This window comes from Marmota flaviventris, chromosome 6, assembly GCF_047511675.1.
Source record: "Marmota flaviventris isolate mMarFla1 chromosome 6, mMarFla1.hap1, whole genome shotgun sequence".
Classification (NCBI taxonomy): Eukaryota; Metazoa; Chordata; class Mammalia; order Rodentia; family Sciuridae; genus Marmota; species Marmota flaviventris.
This window is the reverse complement of record NC_092503.1, coordinates 145,584,302-145,610,709: the sequence shown is the minus strand read 5'-3', so window position 1 is coordinate 145,610,709 and position 26,408 is coordinate 145,584,302. Positions and strand designations below refer to the sequence as shown.

The following is a 26,408-nucleotide window of genomic DNA, read 5'->3' as shown; positions in this document are numbered from 1 at the left end:
AATACATAAGCACAACAGCTAGGATCTCAATGCAGGACAATCTGGTTAAAAATCTCTAAATCATTCTACCATTTATTTTATGTCAAGGTACAAGAGAACAAAGAATTCAGAAAAATCATGAAGCAACTGATAGTAATTTCAATATTAAATAAAACACCAATGTTTACTTAATCAAGTGATAAAATCACTTGTACTACTGGTCATATGCCAAAGTTTTAGAACTAGATGAAATTCTCAAAAAATTTAAAAGATCTTCTGCCTTCTTTTTTATCAGAAATTATGTCAAAATAAACCTGAGAAATAGTACTCTGGTGTTTGTTTGTTTGTTTTTTTCTTTTATGGCAAACAAAGGATAAATTCAAACCTTTCCTGTTTCACCTAAGGTCTAGAGCCTGGGGTTTGAAGCTGGGCTCAAGGGTTAAAATCCAAGTTCCTCTTCTTAGCTGCCTGCTACATTGGAGAATCATCACCCGCTCAGCTGTAAAATGTCAGGGTGCAGGCTGGTGGGGGTTGACCTTTAGGAGATAATACTACTACAACATTGCCTGGAACAGCGGCTGGTCCTAACAAGTATTCCAAAAATCTGAGCTAGTAGTCAAAATCCCAATCAGAGGATCAATCTTTACAAGTGGTGTTGAACAACTGGGTAGTCATTTGGAAGAAATAAATTTGGGTCCCTACTTCACATTATTCCCCAAAACAAATTTCAGATGTATTAAAGAACTAAATGCTCAAAATAAAACCACAAATATAAGCCAAAATATAGGTAAATATATTTAGGACCTTCCAAAAAGAGATCCTCTTAAGACTACAAATAAAGAGCAAAAAATCATAAAGGTTTGACATCAAGGAAGACTAGAAAAATATCTGCTAAGTGTAAAACAAATGGATGAGTAGAATTCAGAACAGACACACATGTATATCCATGTACATGCATTTAAGTATCAGTGCAGTGCTTTCTGTAAACAAAAGCAAAATTGCTGCTCATCAGCTCGAGGATGCATAAACCATACCAAGTCCACACCAAGGACCTCACAATTTCAAAAGAAAAATATGAGGGGGGCTGAAGGGAACAGAGGAGGGATAGGAAAAGGAAGACAGTTTTAAATCTAATTTTAGTATTTAACTTGCCTAAACTTCCCTATAATTCCAAGAAATTTTCATGATAATGGCCAAAATATCAATCATATTTTTCAAACAAAAATATTTATACAGTAAAAATGTTTACTGAACTCTTGATTTTAAGTAGCAGGAAATACATTTACTTGTAACAGAGAATAAATACATTCCCTTGGATGTAGCTGTGGTTTATTCCTTTCCTGAGATTGGAGAGAATTTCGAGTATCAATGTGCCAGAGCTCCTCCATTTTTCTACTGGTGACCTCTGTTCCCAACACTTAATTCACAAACACTAACCTCATCAACACTCCCATACTTGACCCCTGAGCCACAAATGCAGTCAACGATTTCTTAGCAATCCATTCTTCACAGTGCCCTGGTGGGATGGGCATATTTGACCTCACCAGGCAATGTCAAATAACTTTCCTGAATTAGCTATACCAACTTAATCCCAGGTACTCCATATCAAGAATAGAAGGAGTTCATGTGTTGATACCTTAATCTTTTTCTCTTTTGTCAATCTGGTAGGTAAATGATGTTATCTTTATGATTATTTTATATTCCCCTGACAATTAATGTGATTACGCTTTTCTTCATAACTATTGGCCATGAGGATTTCTACTCCTATGAAACACCTGTCAAATATTTCATCCATTTTTCTACTGGGTTATTTTTTTCTGATTTAACTCATAGGTTTTTTTTAATTGTTGTTAACAATACAGCTTGGATATTAATCTTTTTTACATTTATATATGTTAACAAATAGCTTTCCCCAACATACACTGTAGTTTTCCCTCTCTCTAAGGTGTCTTTGCTGGTCAATAGTCAGTTGAAAGAATACACATGGACTTCACTTTCTTGGTGAAACATGAGGCTAAATTCATATACAAAAATGAAAAAGACAGAAGTTAGGGTGCTCAGAATAAATGATAGATGTCTGGAACTTCCACTGTGAACAATGGCAGAAAATTTAGAAATACACCCCCAAAGCATTAAGGGGCAAGACCAGACTGGCATAGTGGATATGAAGTAGAGAAAACAACAGAGCAAATTTGCTCTGCAGATGAGTAAAGGGTGTAAACCTAGGAAGGGAGGACAGTCATCGGGGGTGAAGAGTGTCAACAAAGAGCAGCACAAACTGCCGCAGGGGTATTCCACTGAAAAGCAATGGGATGTGCCCAGCATATTTCCTCACAGCAATAAAAAAGGGGGGGCACAATTCATTTTAATAGTGTGCTGAATTTATCAATTCATAAAGTTAGATCAGGGGCGGGTATCCTGTAATCCACAGGCCAAATCTGAACAAACCTGTTTTTGTGCAGCATGAAAGCTGGGAATGGTTTTCACATATCTAGATGGATTAAAAAAAAATCTACAGAATATCTTGTGATATAGGAAAATTATATAAAATTCAAATGTTGCTGTCTATACATAATGTTTTATTGGAATAGTTAACCCATTCTGACACTGAACCCTCTCTACAATCCAAGACAACATTCACAAGGCAAATGAGCCTAAACATGTCTCTTCTCTTCTCATGTAGTTTTCATCGTGAGTAGCAACTGGCTCACGCTGGCCTCAGCAAATAATCTGTGCAAAACTTTCATTTTTCTTTTTTTCTGTAAAATTTGGATAAAGTATGAATTGACTATTCCTTGAATATTTGGTAGAACTCACCTGCAAATCCTAGTTAAATCTGGAGGGTCTTTACCACTTAAATTGTTAAAAAAAAAAAATCACTGTTCTAATCATATTTCCCATTTCTCCTTACAACAATCTTGACATTTCATATTTAGAAATATGTAGCTGTTCATAAAACTATTTTTATAATTCCTTATTTTATCTTTATTACTAAAGTTATTTCATCTATTATATCTATATTTTACACTTTATTAGTATGCCAGCAGTCTATTCATTTATCTCTGTGATGTACCAGTTTTTTATTAACCTTTCATAAGCACAACTTACCAAACTTCATAAGACTAAACAATGTAGTTTTAAAAGATACCATGCACAATAGCCATAAAATCAAAAGTAACCATGAATTACCTTACTCCAAAATATGGAACCTTCCTATTAGAATAAAACATTTAAACTCTAATAAAACGCATGGAAGATATCAACAAATGAGAGATACTGCATGTTCTTGGGTGACATAATTTGATATGACAATTCCTCCAAAATTAACCTTCACATCCAATGAAGTCTTAATAAAATCACAGACATACATTTTTAGATATTCAGTAGACATATTAAAAATTTATATGAAAGAATAACGGTCCTGAGTAGTTATGTTAACTTTGAAAAAGAAAAGTAACAAGAAAGGCCCTATCCTTGACAGATACTAATACATATGACAAAATTAGAGGCATAAAAAATGTAGCCCTGTTGCAATGACAGAGTTTGGAGACAGACCCTGCACATAGAGAACACAATGCACAGTGAAGGTGGCAATTCAAATCAATGAAGAAATGACAGACTTCCAGAGGATGGTAAGAACTGACTTACTATGTGAGAGGGAAAAAGGCACACCTAGAATCTAAATAACACCAAAGACAAGGTCACTCGAAATGGAGGGGAGGGGGACATGATTATGACCGCAATGCCAGATGCCACATCCATCCGTTTCCATATGCCTATGCTTCCTTTTGCTTTAAATGGCAGGGTAAACAGTGCTATAGGCACCACTGACTGACAAAGTCTAAAATATTTACTGCCTGGCCCTTTAAGAAAGTGTCTGCTGACTCCTGCTCTAGATGAATTAGAAACCTTAATATAAAAGGTGAAACTACAAAATTAACAGAAATAAATACATCAGGATATCTTTTGATCTTGTTATGGGCAAGAACTTCTGAAATAAGACCCTAAATTATAAAAGAGAATAACCTCTTTAAGCTGATTACAGGCCCTTCTACTCAATAAATGACATTGTGGGTAAAGGTAACAGATAAAAGAATGAGAAAGTTATCTGTAAAGTCCAAAATCAACAGGAAACCAATATCCCTGATCCAACTTAATAGGGAAATAAGAGCATCCAAAGAAAATCACAGAATTTTAAAAAGCACTGTGCATAAAAGGAAATCTAAATATATAAATAAGCATAAGAGATGCTGAACCGCATCAGTAATCTGAGAAATGCAAATTCAACCATCACTGAGATGTCTCTTTACACCTTTAGAATAGCTAAAATAAACAGCTAAAATTAGGCTCTATTTTGAAAGAAAGCCATTTTTTTTTGTCAATTCCACATTAACTATCAATACTAACTAAAATGAAAAAGCTACTCTTTTGGAAATAAAATCTAAGAAGTAACAAGTGTTAACAGATATGGATTAAAACTCAGTATCTTATCGAATATAGATCTTCAGCACTTGCTTGCTGAACTGAATATACAGACTTGAGTAAGCTGGCACTCATGACATGCATTTAGGGAAAAAATACAACTAAATATTCATATTGACTAGTTTTCTCAATTCAAGTATTTGCAAGTCCAAACATTAGCCAGAAGAAATCTGAATGTTTTATTGATAATGTGGGCGCAAATTTTTACTTCAAGTTCTATCAGACTTTCATACTTTTAATGATTTTAAAATATAACATTGCAGTTTCTAAAATCACTGGCTCATTTTATTCTTGACTAAATTGAAAGTGGGTTATATGTGCATACACATCATTAGAGACAAATGGGAGTGGAATTATATTCTTCACACTCTCTGAAGTTTGACAGTAGCACACATATGTGCATACTGCTTACAACTCCTGAGAAGCTGTTCCTCCTCCTCCTCCTCCACTCATGGTTCCAGTTACAATACAAGCCCTCACCAAAGGCATGGGTGGCCCCCATCATGTGTTTCTAAATACCTCCACAGGGACTAATAACAGATTTGGATTTTTTGTCCTTTGTCACAATTCTTACATCAACTCCTTCTTTTCCAACCCAAGCTGTTACTCTATCTCAGATCTTGAGCACAGGCTCACTAGTAATTCCTCTTGATTCTCCCTCCTTTAATTTTCCACCTTCTTCTTCCCTGCTTCTTCCTTCTTTTTCCCCCTCATTCTATCCACCCATATAACCAGTACTCTTTGGACATCTATCATGCTTTTAAAATTGGGGGTATAGCAGTGATGAAGATGGACAAAGCCTCTGTCCTTCCAGAGTTTCTTCTTGGTTCTTTACATATACTCTATATTTAGCTATCAAACAAATTTTGAATTTTGAATTACTATGTCCCTTATCAGCCCCATTCAAAAATATCTACTTGTCTCCAATGGACAGCAGGATAAAGCTTCAAACTTTCCAGCTGGCCTTCTAAGGCCCTCTAGGTCCTGGCTCTATTCTCTCTTTCCATCTGAATCTCCTACCACCCCATTATGCATGCCCTGTGCTTTGGCTCAAAGTTCCTGTTTGAAATCCTATGTATGGCAAAATAGGTGAGGCATCATGTGACAAAATTATAGCTAATGAGAAACAACAAAAGCAAAAACAAAAACTTAACACAGACAGAAAAATCAAATTTATTAAAATTCTTCATTTAGTATGAAGAAAGGATAAAAAAAGAGACTTCCTGCTAATTCCCAGGAGTATTTTGTGATTGCTTATCAGTGCCAGAGGATACTCACACACACGGGAGCAGAGCTTTCCTCTCAAGGCCAGGAGGGCAACCACTTCAAAAGAAGTAAAGGAGGGAGGCCCTTAACTATAAAGATAAGGCCTTTCTCTTACTTCTGGGGCAAAAATCAACTGAAAGGAAGAAGCCTCTCATAAATACAGATCCAGCAGTAGCTATGAACTGCCCCAGACATCTGGAAGCAGGCCAGAAGGGAACGTGCTATAAGCCTCCGTTATCTATTAGCAGGGACAGAATCAGCAACACAGAGAAGCAGCCAGTCGCCAACACAGACATACCAAGGAAACAACATGGCACTTCAGAGTCTGGATACATCCAGGTTCTGTCAACTAGCAGCTGCAGAAACCAGAACTAATTCTGAAGCCAAAGTTAGAGCTGGGGTCCAAGTTCAGTGTCAAGAGAAGCCCAGGAGGACAAAATTGGAATGCACAAGGTGGCCTCGCAGAACACTTGTAGTGGTCGCTAGAGGGCACTCTGAAGTGGTTAATTTCTAGCTGGCTAGAGAAGATCTGTCACAAAACTTTAGGTACTTCTAAAAAGAAAGGTAGTTATATTTTGCAGCCACAGGCAGATACCACCAAATACCCAGTGGCCATACTTTCACTATTTTTTATGACAATTATCATTTTCATATTTTTGTGCCTACCTTTCTTTTTCTAGATAATGAGAAGCTACAATAACTATAAGATAAATATTACCATTGAACTGCTTTGCCCAGTGCCAATTTTTCTGAGTATTTCTAATTCCCACAAAACCGTGTATAATGACTCTTCAAATAGTAAAGTACAACTATCTAGTAACACTTACAATGAGATACTTACCCAAATGATAAGTTTATTATCAAAAAAAATATGCCCTAAAACAAAACAAAACCTACTTACTGGTAATCATTGCTCCAGTTACAGAAGCCAAAAACCCAATGCTGACAGCAATGACGGAGATGACTCTTCCCTGCCTGTGCCTCTGCAGCATCACAAACATCAACACTCCTGCAGCACCATGGACAAACAGAGAGGAGAAGAGAGCCCACAGGAAGATCCAGTACCACATCTCTGAAAGGAAAAGCAAAGGATTAACCATTCTGTTAACACATCTTAGAAAATTCACTTAACAGTGAGCACCCATGGTTTGGGGAAAGGTTGAATGAGATGATGGATGTGAAAAATTCCTAGCACAGCACCTGACATATAGTGGTACTAACTAAATCCTGATGATTACAAGCACGATTTTCATTCTCTTTCCCCTGGTACCCTGTTGCATTCCAATCAATCCACAAGTTTCCCATAAATATTGATGCTCTGTTCTTGTAGTTTCATCTCCCTGGTTATACTTGTGAGGTACAATTTTGGCCAGCAATGGATCCAAGCTGGGCCAATGATCCTCCTCCCTTGGAAATTCAAGATTGGGACAAACTGAGAGTCTCCTTGGTCCTTGAATAGCTGAAGCCAAATCAATTTCCTTATCATGCACTGAAGCCATGATAAAGGAAGAAAGAAAAACAGATCCTCCAAAGACAAGAGACAACCAAGTCCCTTATTCCAGTAATTTTTAAGTCCTGTCACATTACTATTTTAAAGCATAACACCCCAGTTTCTTTGTTTAAAAAATCCTTTGTTTTATTTAAACTGATTAAGGTAAATTTTCTAATACTAATAACTGAAAAGAACTGATTTCAAAATGTTTCGCTGTCACCAGGAAGATCATCCTTGGTATATACACATTGTATAATGCAAAGGATCTCATCTACTCTTTGTGCTAAACATTTACTAGTAAGCGTAAAAGTCAATAAATAAAGAGCACAAAAATAAATTAGTTAAATCCATTTTATCCAAACCAATTATCATTCAAGTACCAATATACAATGTTGGTGGGAATTTAAAATGGGTGCAACTGCTATGAAAAACAGCATGGCAGTTCCTCAAAAAAGTAAAAATAGAATTACCATATGATCCAGCAATCCCTCTTCTGGGTATATAGCCAAAAGGACTAAAAGTAGAATCTCCAGGAGATACTGGCACAACCTTGCTCAAAGTGGCATTATTCACAATAGCCAAGTGCTAGAAGCAATCCAAGAGTCCATCAATGGATAAAAGGATAAACAAAATGTGGCATATACATATAATGAAAAATTATTCAGTTTTTAAAGGTCACATGGTTCAACTTGGAAGAACCTTGAGGACATAATACTTAGAGAAATGCTCCAGTCACAAAAGGCCTAATACTGCACCATTCCACTTGCATGACTATCTAGAGTAGTCAAATTCACACAAACAGAAAATGCAGTGGTTGATGCCAGGAGCTGAGAGCAGGAGGAAGGGTGAGTTCCTGGATCTAAGAGGTGCGGAGTTTCAGTTTTGAAAGATTAAAAAAAAGTCTGGAGATTGGTTGCAAAACAATGTAAAAATACAAAATATTCACCTAACAACTATATATTAAAAAATGGTAGCTTTTATTTGGTGAAATAAAAAATATACTTGGTCTCTGACATGTTTGCTGGCACAGAGCTCCTAAAACCCTTGGAATTTCCTGACAAAGGTGCCTTTTGCTATTTATAAGTAGTTCTTTCATATTCTATTTGAGTTTACGCCAGTGAGGTGACTGAGGCACCCACACAGCCTCCTGAGGTACTGGTCACCAGGAGGACCATGAAATTATAAAAACTGGACCTTTTAGCAGTGTCCACCTCCAGGAAGGAGGGAGGAGGTCTGGAGGCTAAGCTCTACAAAATTCCTAAATTTGTTAAGTTTTGGGGTTGCTGAACACATGAAGGCGCTGTGAGGGTGGCATGCCCAGAAAGCACAGCAGCCCCATGACTCGCACTTCTCCACTCCCTGCCCCATGCACCTCTTTCATCTGGCTGTTCCCCAAGTTGTGTCCTTCATAATAAGTGAGTTTTAAAAAGTGTTCCCTTAAGTTCTGTGAGCCACTATAGCAAGTGATCAAGCTCCATGAGAAGGGCATGGGAATCCTATGTAAAGCAGGGTAGAAGGACTGGAAGTTCAGACTTGGAACTGGAAGTCTTGTGGGACTAAGACCCACATCAACCTGTGAGGGTGACCCTTACTTCACAAAGAAAGCCTCAGGATTACACTGAATTACAGGACACCCAGGAGGTATACTGACACACTGTAGTTATCACGGAAAAAACTGAACTCTGCTGAGAATATTTAGTTTCACTAGTTTTCCTGTTACTACTATTATTGGGAATTACCTGATAGATCAATGTAACTCTGTTGTGAACAGGGCCTCTAGAGATCTTCCCAGAGTGGAAAGCAAGTCCAAGGACCTACTTGTAAGTGGCAATCACATGAAACCTGTGACTAGTTAAAGTGAAGACAGCTGCAGGACCCCGAGGGTAGAGCAAGAGGGGTACCCATGAACCTCAGTGGGAGAAGAAACAACAGGACAGGAGGGGATACCACAGCCTCTCTGAATCTGTTGGCTTCACTGAACAATTTGTCTCTAGAATTTAATCAATTGAAGAATTTGCCCCTGTATATCTGTACTAAAACTTTCTAAAGCTAAACGTTAAAACATTATATCAGTTAACAGGAAAAGATTCTGACATATGCAGTAAAAGGTAATTGAAAGCATTATCTCCAAATGGATTGCACCATGTAAATTCAGCCAAATATGAGCCCTGAATAACTTGAGGACCTCCTCTCATGGTCTTGCACTTAACTTTACATTTGTTTCAATAGGACTCATGGCTTGGGTATATATGGCAAGAGGTGACATAAAATGGAACCTGGGATCATTATGGTAGTAGCCTCCAAACAACCTTAGGAATAGCTCTGCTCCCAATCTGCAACTGTCATCAGCCCCAATTACAAAGTCACTTACCAATTATCTTCTGTGCTTTTTAAAAATCTCTCAAAAATGCAGTTATGAGAAATGAATTTCTCTAAATGTCTAAAAATATTGTATGAAAACAAATCAAAAATAGTAGATATTGGACAGTCCTACTTGTTATAAACAAATAGGTTTAACAACAACTTTCATAGATGAGATGGCAGATGGATGATATTATTTTATACAATCCTATTTAGCCAATTTGAAATACCTTTAAGAATGTTTACTGCAAATATATTGTTTTTTTCATTATCATGATCAATTCTGCAATACTAGGGATTGAACCAAAGGGTGCTTCACCACTGAGCTATATCACTCGCTCTTTATTAGTTTTCAATTTGAAAGAGGGTCTTGCTAAGTTGCTGAGTATGGCTTCAAACTTGCAATGGTCCTGCAGGCATGCACCACTGTGCCCAGTTAATATATTATTTTTTAAAATTAGTTTTCACTCTATCTTTGACTCCATCAAAGGAGAAGATGCTTAACTAGACCAATGGTTGCTCCTGAGAATTATCTAAAATGCAACTAAACAATCTTTGGAGATGAAACCTAAACATTTATATTTTTATCAAATCTCTTAAATAGTCATAATATACAGTACTATGGAAAATCACTACCCCAGGTTCCGTAAGAGATACTTATTAAAATGTTCTAAAGTCATAAAAACAAAACCTATCTCAGACAGTTAAATACTTTCTTTAATCCTCACAGAGTACCCAGTGTTTCTAATATGGTCATTAGTAGGCTGATAGCAAAAACTTAATATGTACTCAACATATTCTATGCATCAAGATGAAAACACCACACCTGTAAAAGACTACATTTGGGGTTTGTTCATAATTTCCTACCTTCTTATAGAAATCATATTATATTTTTAAATACTCTGTGTTTGAATTAGGTGATCAAGATTTTTCCATTCTAGATTTTATTAGAATCTCTGGTACATGATGCACTTATAATTTGGAAAGGTCCTCTAGATCACGGATTGGCAAAGTAAGTATGATCCGTGAGCCATATCTGACGGGTCACCTTTTTCTGTATTGTCTATGACCTAAGAATGATTTTTACATTTAGCAAAGTTTAAAAAATTAATACTATTTTGTGACAGGTGAAAATTATACAAAACTCCAATAATTACACAAAAATCCATAAAGTTCTATTGGGAACAAAACCTGCTGTGTTCAATGACTACATTCATTCCAGGATGGTAGAATCAAGTAGTTGGGACAGAGACCATATGGCCTGGCCTAGGAAGCCAAGAATTTTTGCTGTATTTACTAAAACCTTCTTTTTTTTTTAATTTTTTATTGTTGGTTATTCAAAACATTACATAGTTCTTGATATATCATATTTCACCCTTTGATTCAAGTGGGTTAAAACCTTCTTTTATTTTTGTTTTTTGCAGTGCTAGGGATTGACCCAGGGTCTTGTATATGCCAGGCAAGTGCTCTACCATTGACTACTGAGTTAAATCCCCAACCCCCAAAATATTTTTCTTTTGCTATTTACTAAAAATAAAACACTAGTACTAAAAATAGAATATTTTACTCGTTTATAGAAAATGTTTACTGACTCTTGGTCTGGATGACTTAATAAATATCCTTAGAGGCTAGGCTTTCCTTCCCATCCCCATTGAAAATTAGTCACAGTACTTCTATATTTTATCAAGAGTTAGCATTTATTATTTAATCAACAATACTCTGATGGCTTATATTCTAATGCATCCAGTTTTTTAGAGCACAGCATATCACTGATATTATGGGATACAGAGTCCTCAGTGAGTGGGAAGGTCCAAGAAAGATCTCAAGAGGAGTCACTGTCACAGTAAATTTTTTAAAAATAAACAGAAATTAACCAACACCCCCTCTTCCAAAAAAAAGGTGATGCCTCGATACTACTCCCAGAAACTCTGGTTTAATTGGTCTTGGATGCAGATTAGGCACTGGCATTTTTTTTAAGTTTCTCAGAGATTCTCATGCAAAGCCAGTTATGAGAAATCACTGGTCTTAAGACATGTCATCTGAATCATGCAGCTGTGTGTGCCTGCAAAAACTCTAGTGCGGACAAAGCCAAAACTGCAGAGAACAGGATTAGAAAGAATAGAGGTGTGCAGGAGCCAGAGCAACTGTGGGGTGGGGAGCACCCAAAGAATATAGACTTTACACTGGAGGTTATGGGAAACCAAAAGAGATGATCTATAAATAAAAATATTTTACAATCAAATTTGCCATTTAAAATATTACTCAGGTAGATATGGGAAAGTGAGACTGGAAGAGATGAGAGATAGTAAGATTATGTCAAGAGTCCAAACAGAAATTAAGGACTAGACTTTAGGCATCAACCTTTGGATTGAAAACAATTTGAGAAATAATCAGGAGGACTGCTGGCATATGCTGGATGACGGGCAAGGGAGAGGTCACATCTGGCCTTCCAGATTTCTGGTGAGAGCAGCTGGATAGATGATAATGCCAAGATTTACAAGCATAGAAAAGTATGTTTGGTCCATCTACAATACAATCCAAATGTTTGGGAGGAGGGAATAAAGAAACTAAAAGCAGGAAAATGTCAGTAGAAATCTGTGGATATTATCCACATATTCATGCCAGTGCCCAAATGAATAAATCTCAAGTTTGTAGTGTCTGCAAATTTTCCCTAAATGTATTATTTATTGTCAAATTTAAAAATCAATGATTATTAAAAGTTATTATATTTAAATTTTAATCAGAATTGAGGATACAGAAAGCTGCAAAGAACATCACTCCCACCTAGTGAGAAAGACATAACTCACAGAATCATAACTCTTCCTCATCCCATCATGAGGATGCAAGACAACAAAGCAACACAGATTCAAAAGAGGGACATGTCCCCACAAAGGAGAAAGGGGACATACACAACGTGCTACCTAGGCGCAGCACAGGAGTTGGAGGTGGTCACCATACAAGGGCGTAAGAAGAAATCAACCACAACTGTCATTTAAGACCAAATTGGCTAACGAGTCCACCTTAGTCCACCTTGAGTAACTGATACAAGGACATCCACACTTATTTCCCACTGGCCACTCATGGACACTCCCTGGAAAGACTGAGTGGTAGGCAGGAGACCCAGGAGACATATCTCTGGAAACAGAGGACAGTAAATCCTGTTACCCAGGGCATAGCAAAAACCCACTGTAGCTATGGTTTAGGGAAGGGTAGAAGAAAAACTTTCTGTCCTTAGGGGTGAAGTAGAAAACCACCCAGGACAGGCAGGTGACTGCTAAGGGAAGAAGGGGAAACTCCTGCCCAAGCCCCCTCACAAACACTAGGGGAAGTGTGGTCACCTAGGAAGGCAGGAAAGCTGGCAAGGCCCTACCTGGAGACTCCAGTACATAGAGCATGTCTAAGATTGAAACAAGACGAGGACAGCCCCCCAACAGTCTGATACAAGTAACAAGCAACAGCAGTCCACCACTGGGAAGGACAGTGTATGGGAGGCCCTTCTGTGGAGAGGAGTATACAGCTGGCGAGAAGCTGACAACAGAGCACTAGCACTGAAACTCACAACCCCGTGGCACCCGGCTCCCATCCTGAGCATAAGGCTCCTGAGCATAAGGCACCACCAGTAACCTCTAGAGAACCTGAAGCACACAGTGTACTGAAGGTAACCATAGCAACAGTGAAACTCAGACTCAGCTCAACTCCTGAGTAGGTTAAATCAACTCTTCATACTACTGGTCTAACAGAAGTCACCCATTTCCAGGAATAATATGTACCTCAGTCTCCAAAGTTCTATATACTATGTGCTATGTTCAACAACAAAGAATTATGGGAGGCATTAAAAAAAAAAGGAAAAAGAGCCCACTATTGGAAGATAAAGCAATCAACAGAACTTGACTGAGACAGCCCAACTAGTAGAACCACTAAATAGGGACTTTAAAATAGCTAGCTACCATTGCTATGTTAAAGGCTCTAGGAGAATGGGGGAACACAGGAACAAATGGAGAATTTCAGCAGATGGAAACCAGGAAAGTGAAAAGAAAATGCTAGAAAAAGTTTTTTAAAAAAAAAAGGTCAGAAATGAAGAATTCTTTTAACAGGTTCATCCAAAAACCTGAGATACAGGTAAGCAAAAAATCACTAACTTAAAGATAAACCAAAATAAATTACTAAAGTTAAAATAGAAGAGAAAAAAGGGAGGGGGAAAAAGAGGAGGAAAGAATATCCAAGAATTAGGGAAGAATCTGAAATGGTTTATCATTTATGTAACTGGAATCCCGGAAGAGAAAAAAAGAAAGAATGAGAAGAAGATACTTGCAGAGACAGTGTCTAAAAATTTTCCAAAAATAATGAGACACACCAAACCACATATCTAAGAGTCTCGGAGAATCCAAAGCAAGATAATTAGGCCCCTTCTCCCCCAAACATCCTAAACAAGTGCTCTATACTAAACCTGAAAAACACTAACAGAACAAAAGTAAACCACATACATAAAACACATACCTTGACACATTAAAGTGAAATGACTGAAAAACCAAAGATAAAGGGGAAATACAGAGGGCACTCAGAGGAAAAGACATACTGCATACATCAGAATAAAGTTAAGGAAGCACATTTCTCAGTACAAAGTATCAATTTGGAAGATGTCATGGCTTAGATATTAGGTGTCCCCCAAAAGTTCATGTGTGAGATAATGCAAGAACATTCAGAGGTGAAATGACTAGGTTATGGAGTCTTAACCCAATCAGTGATTAATCCCGGTGGGAATTAACTGAGTGATAACTGAAGGGTGTGCCTTTGGGGTTTACATTTTGTATCTGCTGAGTGGAGTCTCGCTGCTTCCTGACCGGCATTCTCCCACCATGATGTTTTGCCTCACCTTGAACCCCAAGGATTGGAGTTAGCTGTCTATGAACAGAGATCTCTGAAACAGTAAGCCCCAAATTAACTTTTCCTCCTTAAAAGTGTTCTTGTCAGGTCTTTCAGTCACAGCAGCGAAAAATCTAACTAAAATAGAAGAAAATAGGGACATCTTTAAAAATACTGAAAATAAAAAAAAAGCAGTAAAGCCAGAAATTTACATCCAACAAAAGTATCTTAGAAAACTGAAGGTGAAATGAAGACTTCTTCAAAGAGGAAAAGCTGGGAGAATCAACTGCCAGCAGACCTGCATTATAAATCATACTAAAGAAAGTCTCTGGACAGCAGTGGGAACCTAACTCTAGTAAAGAAGTGAACCTCAAAAGAGGTTAAATTAAGGGAAAATAAAAGGTATCTTTCTTATTTTTTATCACAAAAATTAAATTCTTACATTTGTCCACTTGAAACTACATTCAACATATAAGTTAAAGCTACTGTAGGCCCTAATAGCTATATAATTCTGCAGCTTGAGGGCAAAAACACTAGTTTTTAAAATCAACTGAGATACCTTCAAGAGCTGCTTTAACAGGTTGCCTCTTAAAACTCTTGACAAATACTGTTCATTACTCACTTAGGCTCAATTACCCCTTTGCTTACTAATTGTATAATTTCAAATTGTAAATTACAAAGCCACCATTGAATAGTAAAAGAGAGTTCTTACAAAAGCAGTTTCCTAATTTAAAACAATCACAATATCATTTTCTTTAAAGAAATCATGTTAAAGGTTTTTTAAATAGCTTAAAATTATTTTACATGTAAGCCATAGCACAATATTCCTAAAATTTGTTCTTCCTCATAACTGATTAGTTTACTCAGTTTTTAAAAAGGATAAGAATTAAATGTGAAAATATAAATCTACTCTGAAGTTATAACAGAGTAATTACACAGTACTTTCATTTTTATCATTACTTATAGATCCTCAAGCTACTTAAATTATACATGGGGTTGAAAAAAAACCACATTTTTTGGAATCAGATACTGACCTAAAAAAATATGAACAATGAATAAAATGGTTCACAATTTCATGATATAATATTTCAAGGGATATATTCTGAATGCTAAAACAATGAACTTTTAATGACAATGAGTATAACTTTTAATGAATCTCTCAATATAACGCCCCAAATTAAATCTAAATATGGGACCAAATAAATGAATGGTAGATTAGAAAATAAAAGCACAATCAGGAAAACCTAGTGAGCAATGCAAAGCAAGGTCCTAATAGGAACACCTTAAATGTTATTTTGAAACTAATCCTGAGGAAGCAATTATGCTGCACTGGCATTTAAAAAAAACAAAAACTAACTTTCAGAACTGGAAGGGATCATTAGATATTAAATCCAGAGGTTTCAAACCAAATTTAAGGCCTAATTAAATTCTAAGAGCCACTAAATGGTGTTCAGAAAACTAAAATTTTTATTGGTTCTACGGCTTACCCTACAAATAAGCATATTAAAGGTCTGAAAAAGGCCCTCTTAAAAAAGAAGTATCAAAAATTGGTTTGTTTAAGTCAGAAGAGGATATACAATCAATCAACAAATACATGAAAAAATGCTCACCATCTCTAGAAATCAGAGAAATGCAAATTAAAACTACTCTAAGATACCAGCTCACTCCAATAAGAATGGCAGTCATTATGAAGTCAAACAACAATAAGTGCTGGCTAGGATGTGGGGAAAAAGGTACACTCATACATTGCTGGTGGGACTGCAAATTGGTGCAGCCAATTTGGAAAGCAGTAATGGAGATTCCTTGGAACCACCATTTGACCCAGCTATTCCCCTTCTCTGCCCAAAAGACCTAAAAAGAGCATACTACAGGGACACAGCCACATCAATGTTTATAGCAGCACAATTCACAATAGCTTTACTGCGGAACCAACCTAGATGCCCTTCGATTGATGAATGGATAAAAAAAATGTGGCATTTATACACAATGGAATATTACTCAGCACTAAAAAATAACAAGATCATGGCATTTGCAGGGAAATGGATGGCACTAGAGCAGACTATGCTAAGTGAAGTTAGCCAATCCCTAAAAAACAAATGCCGAATGTCTTCTCTGATATAAAGGGGGTGACTCAAAATGGGATAGGGAGGAAGAGCATGAGAAGAAGATTATCACTGAATAGGGAAGAGAGGTAGGAGGAAAAAGGAGAGAGAAGGAGAATTGCACGGAAGATGGAAGGAGACACTCATCGTTATACAGAATACATGTTTGATGTTGTGAGGAGGAAAAAAAAAGAAGTATGTTACATTAGATCAGGTAGAGAGATGTGATGGGAGGGGAGGGGAGAGGAAAGGGGGATAGGAAGGGCAGCAGAATAAAATAGACATTACTATTGCTGTATGTATATAGGTGACTGCATGACCAATGTGATTCTGCAACCTGTACAATCAGAAAAATGAGAAATTATATCCCATTTGATTCAAATGTATGAATTGTCAAGATCATTGTACTGTCATGTGTAATAAAAAAAAAAAGAATGAAATCTTGTGGTTTGCAGAAAATGGATGAAATTGGAGGATATTAAATAAAATAAGCCAGATATAGAACGTTAAAAAAAGAAGTATCAAAAATTAAAGAAATAAACTTATATGCAAATGAATAAATTATTTCCTGAACTTATTACTGAGATTTCTAACCTTTTTTTTTTAATTCCTTAAGAAAAGGAACTTCTAGTTTCCCCTAGTATCAATGTGGAAATTAGGGGCATCAGATGGTATTGCAGATGAAGAAGTTGGGCCTGGGAAATAGGTGGTTTGTCTAAAGTAAAAAAACAAGCTAGCAGCAGTCAAGGACAAACTGTTTCTGGACTCATATTCCTTTACTTCTCTAGACTATTGGCAGACAAAAATCTATTAGACCCTCTGTTACCAAAGAGGGGGAAATTCCAAAAACTACTACCTTATGTAAGTATTTACACAAATATTTTTAACATTCAATTCTTCCATATACTTCAAATTTAATAAAACTAAATCAGTTAGAATTTTAAAATACTATCATATAATGGGATAATTTTCTATGGCTAATAGTTCATAAATGAAGAAAATGTTTTTAAAAGATAAAGTGTGACATGATCCTTTAATGTTAAAAGATAGTCATTTTTTAAAAAACTACATTGTCATACCCTTTTGGAAATAAATGGGGCACTTAACATTGAAATTTTAATGTCTTTAGCCATACTAAATATTCCACATTATGTTTATTATATATAAAACATAGCTACAAATTGATCACCAAAAATTTCTAATTTTTTTTTAAATCAGATATTCCAAATCCCTGTGCACTCTATATAAAAATCATCTAAGAACTGGTCTAAAATGCAGCTTCCTAGGCCCTGTTCTCAGATTTTATTTTAATTCCATAAACAGGACAGGGGACCTGGAGCTGTATAACCAGTCCAGGCTATTCTGATGTGTGGCAAGGCGTAGAAGCCAAGACAGATTAAAAGTAATTCACCACAGGGGATAGAGAAGAGAACGTTATTGTGTAATGAAAATCCAATTTCACATTACTATGAACTTCTTTGCAAGACACAGGCATCCAAGAGCAGCATACGATAACTTTAGACCTAATGAAATCCTGGCAGCACATACTCACTAGTGATCCATTCCACAAACAGTTCGTCTCTCCAATCTCTATCACCCCACACAAAGGTACCTTTTCCACTCTCTGTCTCTTCTTTTGTTATCATCAAAATCCCACTGCCTGGGTCTTCCTGAATTCAACAAGCCATGAAAGTTAGGAGAGCTTCTTCTAGACCACGAGCAACTATGGGCAATGATTGGTATTTTCGTCTTTGTTCATCAGCGTTTACCACAAAGACTGGCACAGGACTCATAATGAAGAAATAACAAGGACTGCTAGGTTCAGTGGTGCACACCTGTAATCCCAGCAGCTCAGGAGGCCGAGGCAGGAGGACTGCAAGTTCAGACAGCCTCAGCAATTTAGTGAGACCCTGTCTCAAAATAAAAAATAAAAAAACAGACTGGGGATGTGGCTCAATGGTTAAGTCCCCTAGGTTCAATCCCTGGTATCAAAAAAGATATAACAAAGATTAACCCTTCAAAGTGCTAGAAACTGCTATTTTATATAATAGTTCTAACAATCAAACAGCTTTTTCTCTGTCACCTTCTGTTCCTGTTTTTCTTGTGGATCCTTCATCCCCTCACCCTCTTCTCTGTTGTCTCTGGTCTTCCCCTACAGGCCTCGTTTCTTTTTCCCACACCTGCCCTGTAAGACTGTTAAGACCAGCTTCCAGCAGCCCCCAGGGATCCCCACCACAGCCCCCTGTGGTTCTGGAGCTGGTCTTCGGAACCAACCGGATCCACTGTGAGACGGGGAGAACACTTTCAAGATCAGGTTACAGAAGACTGTGGCTTCGGCTTCTATATTGCTTTCCCTCCAGTCTTTTGCTCCAGGAAAATCCGTGTTGTGAGCAGACCTGTGGAGTGGCCCTCCATCTCCAGCCAAGTGCCACACAAACATGGCTAGAAGCTGGCCGTCCAGCCCACGCCAGTCTGCAGAGCACACTGCAGGACTGGACCCTGTAAGAGCCCAGCCAGAAGAGCATTTCTGAACATCAGATACTGGGAGAACTGGAAGTAATAATGGTGCCTACCTCATGGGATTATTATTGAGGATCAAATAAAATACACATAAGGTTTCTTGGAACAATGTCCAGCACACTGAAAAGAGTTAGAGAAATGTTAACTACAAAAAGTAGAATTTCTAAAAAAAAATATATATATACGTATCACTTATAGTACTTATAGTACTCTTCTTCCTTAGTACTGAAATCCTGCGTATGAATTGCTTTATATGCTAATTATTTACAACCATGGTGAATTATGAAAAAATTTTTAAAAATTTAAAAATATTTTTAAGTTGTAGATGGATACAATCTTTATTTATTTTTATGTGGTGCTGAGGATCGAACCCAATGCCTCATGTGTGTGAGGCAGAAGCTCCACCACTGAGCTAGATATAGATAGCCTCAGTCCCCCAAAAAATAGAAAATTAATGTGCAAATACATGGGACAGAATAAGAGATGAAGGGCAATAATGGAATATGTTGATAAGCCATATTAATTGATATAGCAATCTACATTCCTCAAAACCTTTCTCATTTTTTCAAGACCTAGTTCAGTACATATACGTATGCTCCCAGATTACATTCTAAGATTTAGATTACCATATAGGCAACTGGATTCCATGAAAACTATGATTCTTCCTTCTTGCATAAAGTCTGTAAAAAGTCTCTTTTTCTTTCAAGGCTTAATCAACTTAGCTCAAGGTCACTAGATGGAATTTGATAGTCTAATGAGAACTCTTCCAAATGTGCTGCCACAGCCATTGTACAGTCTATGATTAATTTTTATTGCTAAATACTAGGTCATTAAAATACATAATTAACCTATCACATCTTATATAATCATATACATGAGATAAGATAATAAATTATACGGTCACTGTAATTATTTGAAGTGAGATACATGGGAAATGCTTTATGTAGTACCTGACACATAATGAGTGTTGAATAAATATAGCCATGATTAGAACTATTCATCCGATACTATGTAAATCCAAAGCCACACTCTCTGGGCTCTCTTCTTAATACACAGCCATTTTTAATTCCAATTTCCTCTCCTGGTTCCAATTCCTCCACCTTCTTCTATTTTAAGTTTCCTTTCTATAGGAAAATACCTCTAGTAACTCTGACTCCTCTTTATGATTATCTTACTTTCTTGGACCTTCCTTTTAATCACTAAACAAACATAAATAAATCTTTGAGAGTTAACTACTAAAGAATCAAAATTAGAGCTTAAGTACTTGCAGGATTAATCTAGAAACTGCATTAGGTTAAGAAATGTCATGTGGACCTTGAACTTCATATTGCCAAAGGATATGAATTTATACATGATTCAAAAATAATGGATGGCAACCAAGAAAGTAAAAACCTGATGATAATTCGTATTTTTTAAACTTACAGCATCTTCCTTCAAATATACAGGTGAGCACTGTAAAAAGTTAAATGCAATAAAGTATTATCAAGTGCAATAAACGTTTATCAAGTGGCTTTTTACCACAAAAAGTAAGGAATTTTTCACAAAAAATTAAAAATTAAATTTCAGAAAAAGTAAATTCTGGTATCTAGCACAATGAGAAGCAACACATGTAATTAAGGCTACATTTACAAAACATCAGTAGACAACTGAAATAACTCTGTCTACATAAACTGACCTCTAAAAGAGGATTTGGGAGGAGGAAACTAACCAAATAGATGGAACACAGGGTGACAGAGAAGACTGCTTGGCAGCACTACTATAGGAACGCACCGGCTACACCGCTATGTGTGAACTATTCCAAATATGTGTGGTAGGTACCAACTTTCTCCCCCTTTCTACTGACACTGAATATTAATACTAAAATGCCTTAGCAATTGTAAACTCCAGAAGGGAATGATTACATTTATGAAGATCCTATAAAATAAGCCAGCACACACATGCATATATATATATACAGTCCCAAATACTAATGACTTATGATTTTTCAACTTAATGATGATACAAAAGTATACGCATACACACAGTTTTCCACTGTCAATAATAAACTATATGAGATAGTCAGCACTTTTTTTATAAAACAGATTTTCTGTTAGATGGTTTTGCACAACTGTAGGCTAATGGAAGTGTTCTGAGCACATTTAAGGTAGGCTGGGCTACACTATGGTGTTTGATAGATGTATTAAATGCATTTTCAATGTACAATGGGAAGTTGAGGAGCATCTGTGTATACATCTTACATCTACATACCTAAATAAATGTAGACATATATACCACCCCTTTTACCCTTCATTGCAGTCTGAATATAGTTTAAGAAAAGAAATAGAAGACTAACTTGGCAGAATTTCTAAAACTAGATATATAATTTAGATCACTAACTTTTACAAAGGTAGTGGCATTTTCCAAATGTCATTTGTAAATAAACTAACACACACATACAAATGTAATAAATTTTAGGAAGCATTATTTTTCAAAATCTTACTTCTTCCAGCATTCTCTATTTAGTGGAAAAATTATGGTGGCCCTCCTTATTCAAAGTTTCATCTTCTGCAGTTTGTTACCTGAGGTCAAACGCAATTCAAAAATATCAAATGGAAATGCCAGAAATTAACAATTCCTAAGCTTAAATTGGTCCCTGTTCTGAGTAGCATGATGATACCTTGTGTTGTCCTGCTCCTTCCCACCCAGGACAAAGTCATGCCTCTGTCCAGTGTATTCACACTACATCTTGGTTATTAGATCAACTGTCACGGTACTGTAGTGCTTGAGCTCAAGTAACCCTTATTTTACTTAATAATGGTCCAAAAGCTCAAGAGTAGTGATGTTACTGGCAATTTTATTACAGTATATTATTACAATTGTCCTATTTTATTATTAGTTATTATTTTTAATCTCTTACTGTGCCTAACTTAATTTATAAGAGATTAACTTATAAATTAAACTTGATCATAAATATGTATGTGTAGGAAACAGGTTACCTTGTTCCTGTATCCCATGTATAATTTGGTACTATCTGTGGTTTCAGGTATCCATTGGGGTCTTGGAATGTATCCCCTCAGAATAAAGGGGATACATTTACACATTCTAGTTCCATTTACACATTCTCCAGCTCACTGAGGCAAATAGCTTACCAAGCTAATTTTAAGCACTGCAAGATTCACAATTTCTCATACCTGTTTGAGTGAAGATGTATGGCACAGAACTAAGAGTCAGGAGACCCTGGGTCTAGTCCTATCTTTGCCATTAAAAAATGGAAGGATTGATACTGTAGTATTTCTAAAATGAAATAGTTCTAGCTCTAACGTTTTAGGATGCTTCTAGTTCTCATTATTTTTTAAATTCATTTTTATCAAAGTAATCCATATGCAAAGCTACTTTCTAAAGGTCAGTCTCTAAGATTAAAAGGTTAATATATTTGCCGCTTTGCCTATAAGATACAAAGAGATGAATCTCACATCTGTTATGTGTATATATTCTTTAAAAAGACATGAATGCACATTTCCCTTTTATATTGGCATTTAATTAACCAGAATACCTATTACCAGATTTATGAAATTCCTTCAGTCATTTCTTAAACACAAGTTAGTCTGGATCTATATTATGCTCCTTTCTATTATCTGTTTCATTTCCAAATTTATTATGATGATAAAAATGTTCTCTGACATGACAGTATGCACTGTAAGTTGAAAGAAAAGTAATGACTTTTTCACTTAATAAGTGAAAACCTTTTTCACTAATAGCTATAAAATAGAAGCAAGTTACTCTTTGCTTCAATGTCTGATAATAATTCCTTTAAAGATTATTGAAAAGATTAAATAAAATACATGAAATCATGGTACCTAGCACAACACAATAACTGTATTCAACAAGCATGTGCGTGTTTTAGAGATACATGTGACAATTCTCTGTAATAAACATCTCATATTCATTCCTGCATACTCAGGAGATGCAGCTGAAAAACAATGCCACAAAGAATGTTTAAATTATGTAATCAGGCAGTAATATTTTTAAAATTCCACTCAATAAACAGGTATTTAGCATTTGCGATAAGCTAGAATTTAAGAACTCAAAGACAAGTAAGACAACAGCCCTACTCTCCAAAGCTCATAGTCTAGAAAGAATAGAAATTATAGTGTAATTAAAATATATAATAAAAAATATATACAAGGAGCAGAAGTAGCAAGATGAAGCAAGAAATTAATTCTGCCTGAAGGAGTAACGAGGAAGTAGCTAAATAAAGTAGCATAGTAGAGGGGAAAGGAGGAGTTGCGGAGGCACTGTCTTGGGTCTAACGTTTAGCTCACCATTTACTAGCTATACGATCTGGGCAGCTTAATTTACCCGTGTTTCCTTGCAAATATACTTCACAGAGTTATTCTTAAGATTAGAAATAATATACATAAACATAATCTAATATATTGTAATGTAAGTGTAAAAGTACCTAGTATATAGCAGGCACTCAGTAAACTGTAATTGTCTTGTTTTAGAAAGAGCGGTGTTTGCTTGCTTGTTTTTAACAGACTGGGTTGAAATGGCACTGTAGGTAGAATCTCTTGACTAATGGTCAAATTACACAAGCTATCACTAAGGTCATGAGGAAGCACATCCATTGGCCACTTTCTGTAAGCAATGTGTGGCTCCTATCATGTGGGGTTCTACACTTGCTAGTAAAGCATGTTTCTTTCTGCACTTTCACCCTGACCACACAGAATGTGGCATATTCAAACCTTAGTTATTTCCTACTAAAGGTTACCTTGTTCCTCTAACCCACATCTCAGTCTTGGTGTTGATTGTTCAGTGTGTCCTTTATAAAAGGACATGCTCATGACCGATGAGCAAATGGTAATTATTAAGATCATACTGGGAGATAACTAAAGCTAACCCTGCTTTGATAACTATTAAGAACCTAATGGTCTCGATGTGTGGAATTGAAATCAATTTAGGATGAAAATCTTCTACATTTTAAAATACTGTTGAATCTGGCCACGAGGTAAGTTACATTTACATGCTTCCAAAACTAACTTTCTCTAAATACCCTATGATGAGCTAAGCTAGTCATTAATATATACAAATACACATTTTTGTTAAGTCCTTACTTATTTCAGTCTAATAAACATAACTGATACTTTTGAAGTATGAAATTGTGCATAAATACAAGGAAAGCCATAAGTAAGATAATGCTGTCTACTTCTAAATCATGAAATTGTCTTTATGTCAATTTAATTTTTCAGAAGTATAAAAACATGTTCCACCAGGGGCCATGGCCCACAACTGTAATCCCAGCTGCTCAGGAGGCTGAGGCAGGAGGATCACAAGTTCAAGGCCAGCCTCAGCAACTAAGCAAGGACATAAGCAACTTAGCTTGACCCTGTCTCAAAATTTAAAAAAATAAATAAATAAAATAAAAGAGCTGAGGATGTGGCTCAGTGGTTAAATGCCCCTGATTCAATTCCCAGTACCAAAAAACTAAACTAAACAAAAAACATGTTCTTGACCTGCAGCCACCAAGTAAAGGCTGTGCTCAAAGTTAAACTACACCTTAAAAGTGAGGATAATGAATAAACCAGAACCTTCCTTAATTGTGTAGTTTCCACATCCAAGGAAATTATTGCCCTTAAAGTTGTCCTTGTGGTATATAAGCCCATTAAATTTTATCTGTGAATATGTGAATTTTTTATATAGAAACCTATGTACATTTGTATGTTTTAAAAGTATACAAATGCATAGATACTTATCTGTAATATACATTATTAACCAATTTGACATTATGTATTTTGAAACATTAATGTTCATTTTAAATTAACAGTGTTACACATATTCAAGAATTAAATCCTGAATATGGTCTTAAGTTTTTTCTCCTCTGCATAGCGGCTCCTGAGGACTCACCATATTGCAAATGAATCTATTTTTTAAAATTCGTAACTCAAAAGTACTTCCACATTAACAAAACCAGAAGTTTCTTCACAGAGCAAACCTACACATTAGATAAAAATAATTATCTGTATTATGTCTATTCTAATAAATGTAAATTGATGTTAAAATTTAGCGAAGTCCAATTCCTGATAATACTGACGAATGAAGGGAAATACACAAAATTATCAAATGTGACAGAAGCAGCAGCTTGAAGCTGGTGGGAGAGAAACAGACAAAAGGAAATGAGAGGGAGAGAGGACAGATAAAGCTAAAATGCTTAAAAGCACTAGACCTTGGCCCAGCCCCTGACCCACTATAATCTACTTAGTCATCTCTATCGCTTAAAAAAAAAAAAAAATGGAAAATAACGGTGGAAGCAAATGGATCATTGTGAGCAGGGAATTTATGTCCTGCATTAGGTTTGAGATTTGCCAGAAAAAGAGCCACACCAGAAAAAGATCCAAACAGCAAGAAGCGAGGTGTGCGTGCATGTGTGCATGAAAGGGGGAGGGTGAAGACATAAAAGCTAACTGTGCTCAAGTCTCAGCACTAACGCTACTCCGCGCGTACTACACCGGCTGGGCAGCCTCCGGGAGCCGGGCAGGAGGCGGGGGTCGCGGATGCACCCCGACGCTTCAGCAAACGGTGTAGGGCGCCGGCGCCCCCGGAACCCGCACACAGCGGATCCCATTAACACCTTCCTCGCCGGGACCGGGGCCGCTGGCTCCGAGAGGGGCGCGCACGGGGGTGGGGCGGCAGGAGCGCTCCCCCGCCCTCCGCGGACCGGAGGCAGCAGGCGAGGGGCGGCACCGCCTCCCGTCCCCAGCCCGGGCGCATCAATTACCCGTGAGGTTCCTCAGCACCGTCCCGTGGGCCCAGAGGCTCAGGACCTGCTGCACCGACAGGTTGATCATGGAGTGGTCGCCCCCCTCCGCCTTCATCTTCCCCGGGGGGCGCCCGCCGCCCTCTCCTGGGGCGCCGGGCGGCGGCGGCTGCGAGGCTCGGGGGGCGGCGGCGGGTGCGCGGCTCCTCCAGGCCGCCGCCGCCGGCGGAGGCTGCGGGGCGCCGGGCTGGGCGCTGCTGCTGCCGCCAACGAGCCTCTGGGGGGGGCCGCTCAGCGTGTCTCCCAGGCAGCCCCCTCCCCGCCGGGGAGACATTGAGGACAGCGGACCGGGGAGGGGAGGGGGCCGGGCGCTGTCCCCGCGCGGCCCCCGAGCGAGCACTCGGGGCGGAGGAGGCCGCCGCCGCTCCCTCTCAGGGGCAGCGCCGCGCCGCGGGGGCCCGACACGCGACGAGGCCGAGGTCACACCGGCAGGCCCGGGGTGATGGGCAGCCAGCAGGTGCAGCCCCCGACGGGGCCCAATTCATCGCCGCGGGAGGACGAGGAGATGCGGGGCCGGGAGGAGGATGTGGCGGCGGCCGCGGCGGCACCT

The 26,408-nt window shown here is 37.6% G+C and overlaps 1 protein-coding gene across 6 annotated transcripts in view; it reads right to left on the bottom strand.

Annotated features, from left to right (window-relative positions):
• The window catches only part of Tmem170b (transmembrane protein 170B), a 70,110-nt gene extending 44,136 nt beyond the window's left edge, over positions 1–25,974 (bottom strand). For all 6 annotated transcript variants that reach the window (XM_027948146.2, XM_027948143.2, XM_071613684.1 and 3 more), the window contains exons 1-2: positions 25,820–25,974; positions 6,629–6,799 (exon numbers count right to left, since the gene is read on the bottom strand). In XM_027948146.2, the coding sequence (XP_027803947.2) occupies positions 6,629–6,799; positions 25,820–25,916 (268 nt within the window). In that variant the 5' untranslated portion in view covers positions 25,917–25,974. The remainder of the gene's footprint in view (positions 1–6,628; positions 6,800–25,819) is intronic.
• Positions 25,975–26,408: the final 434 nt, after the last annotated feature.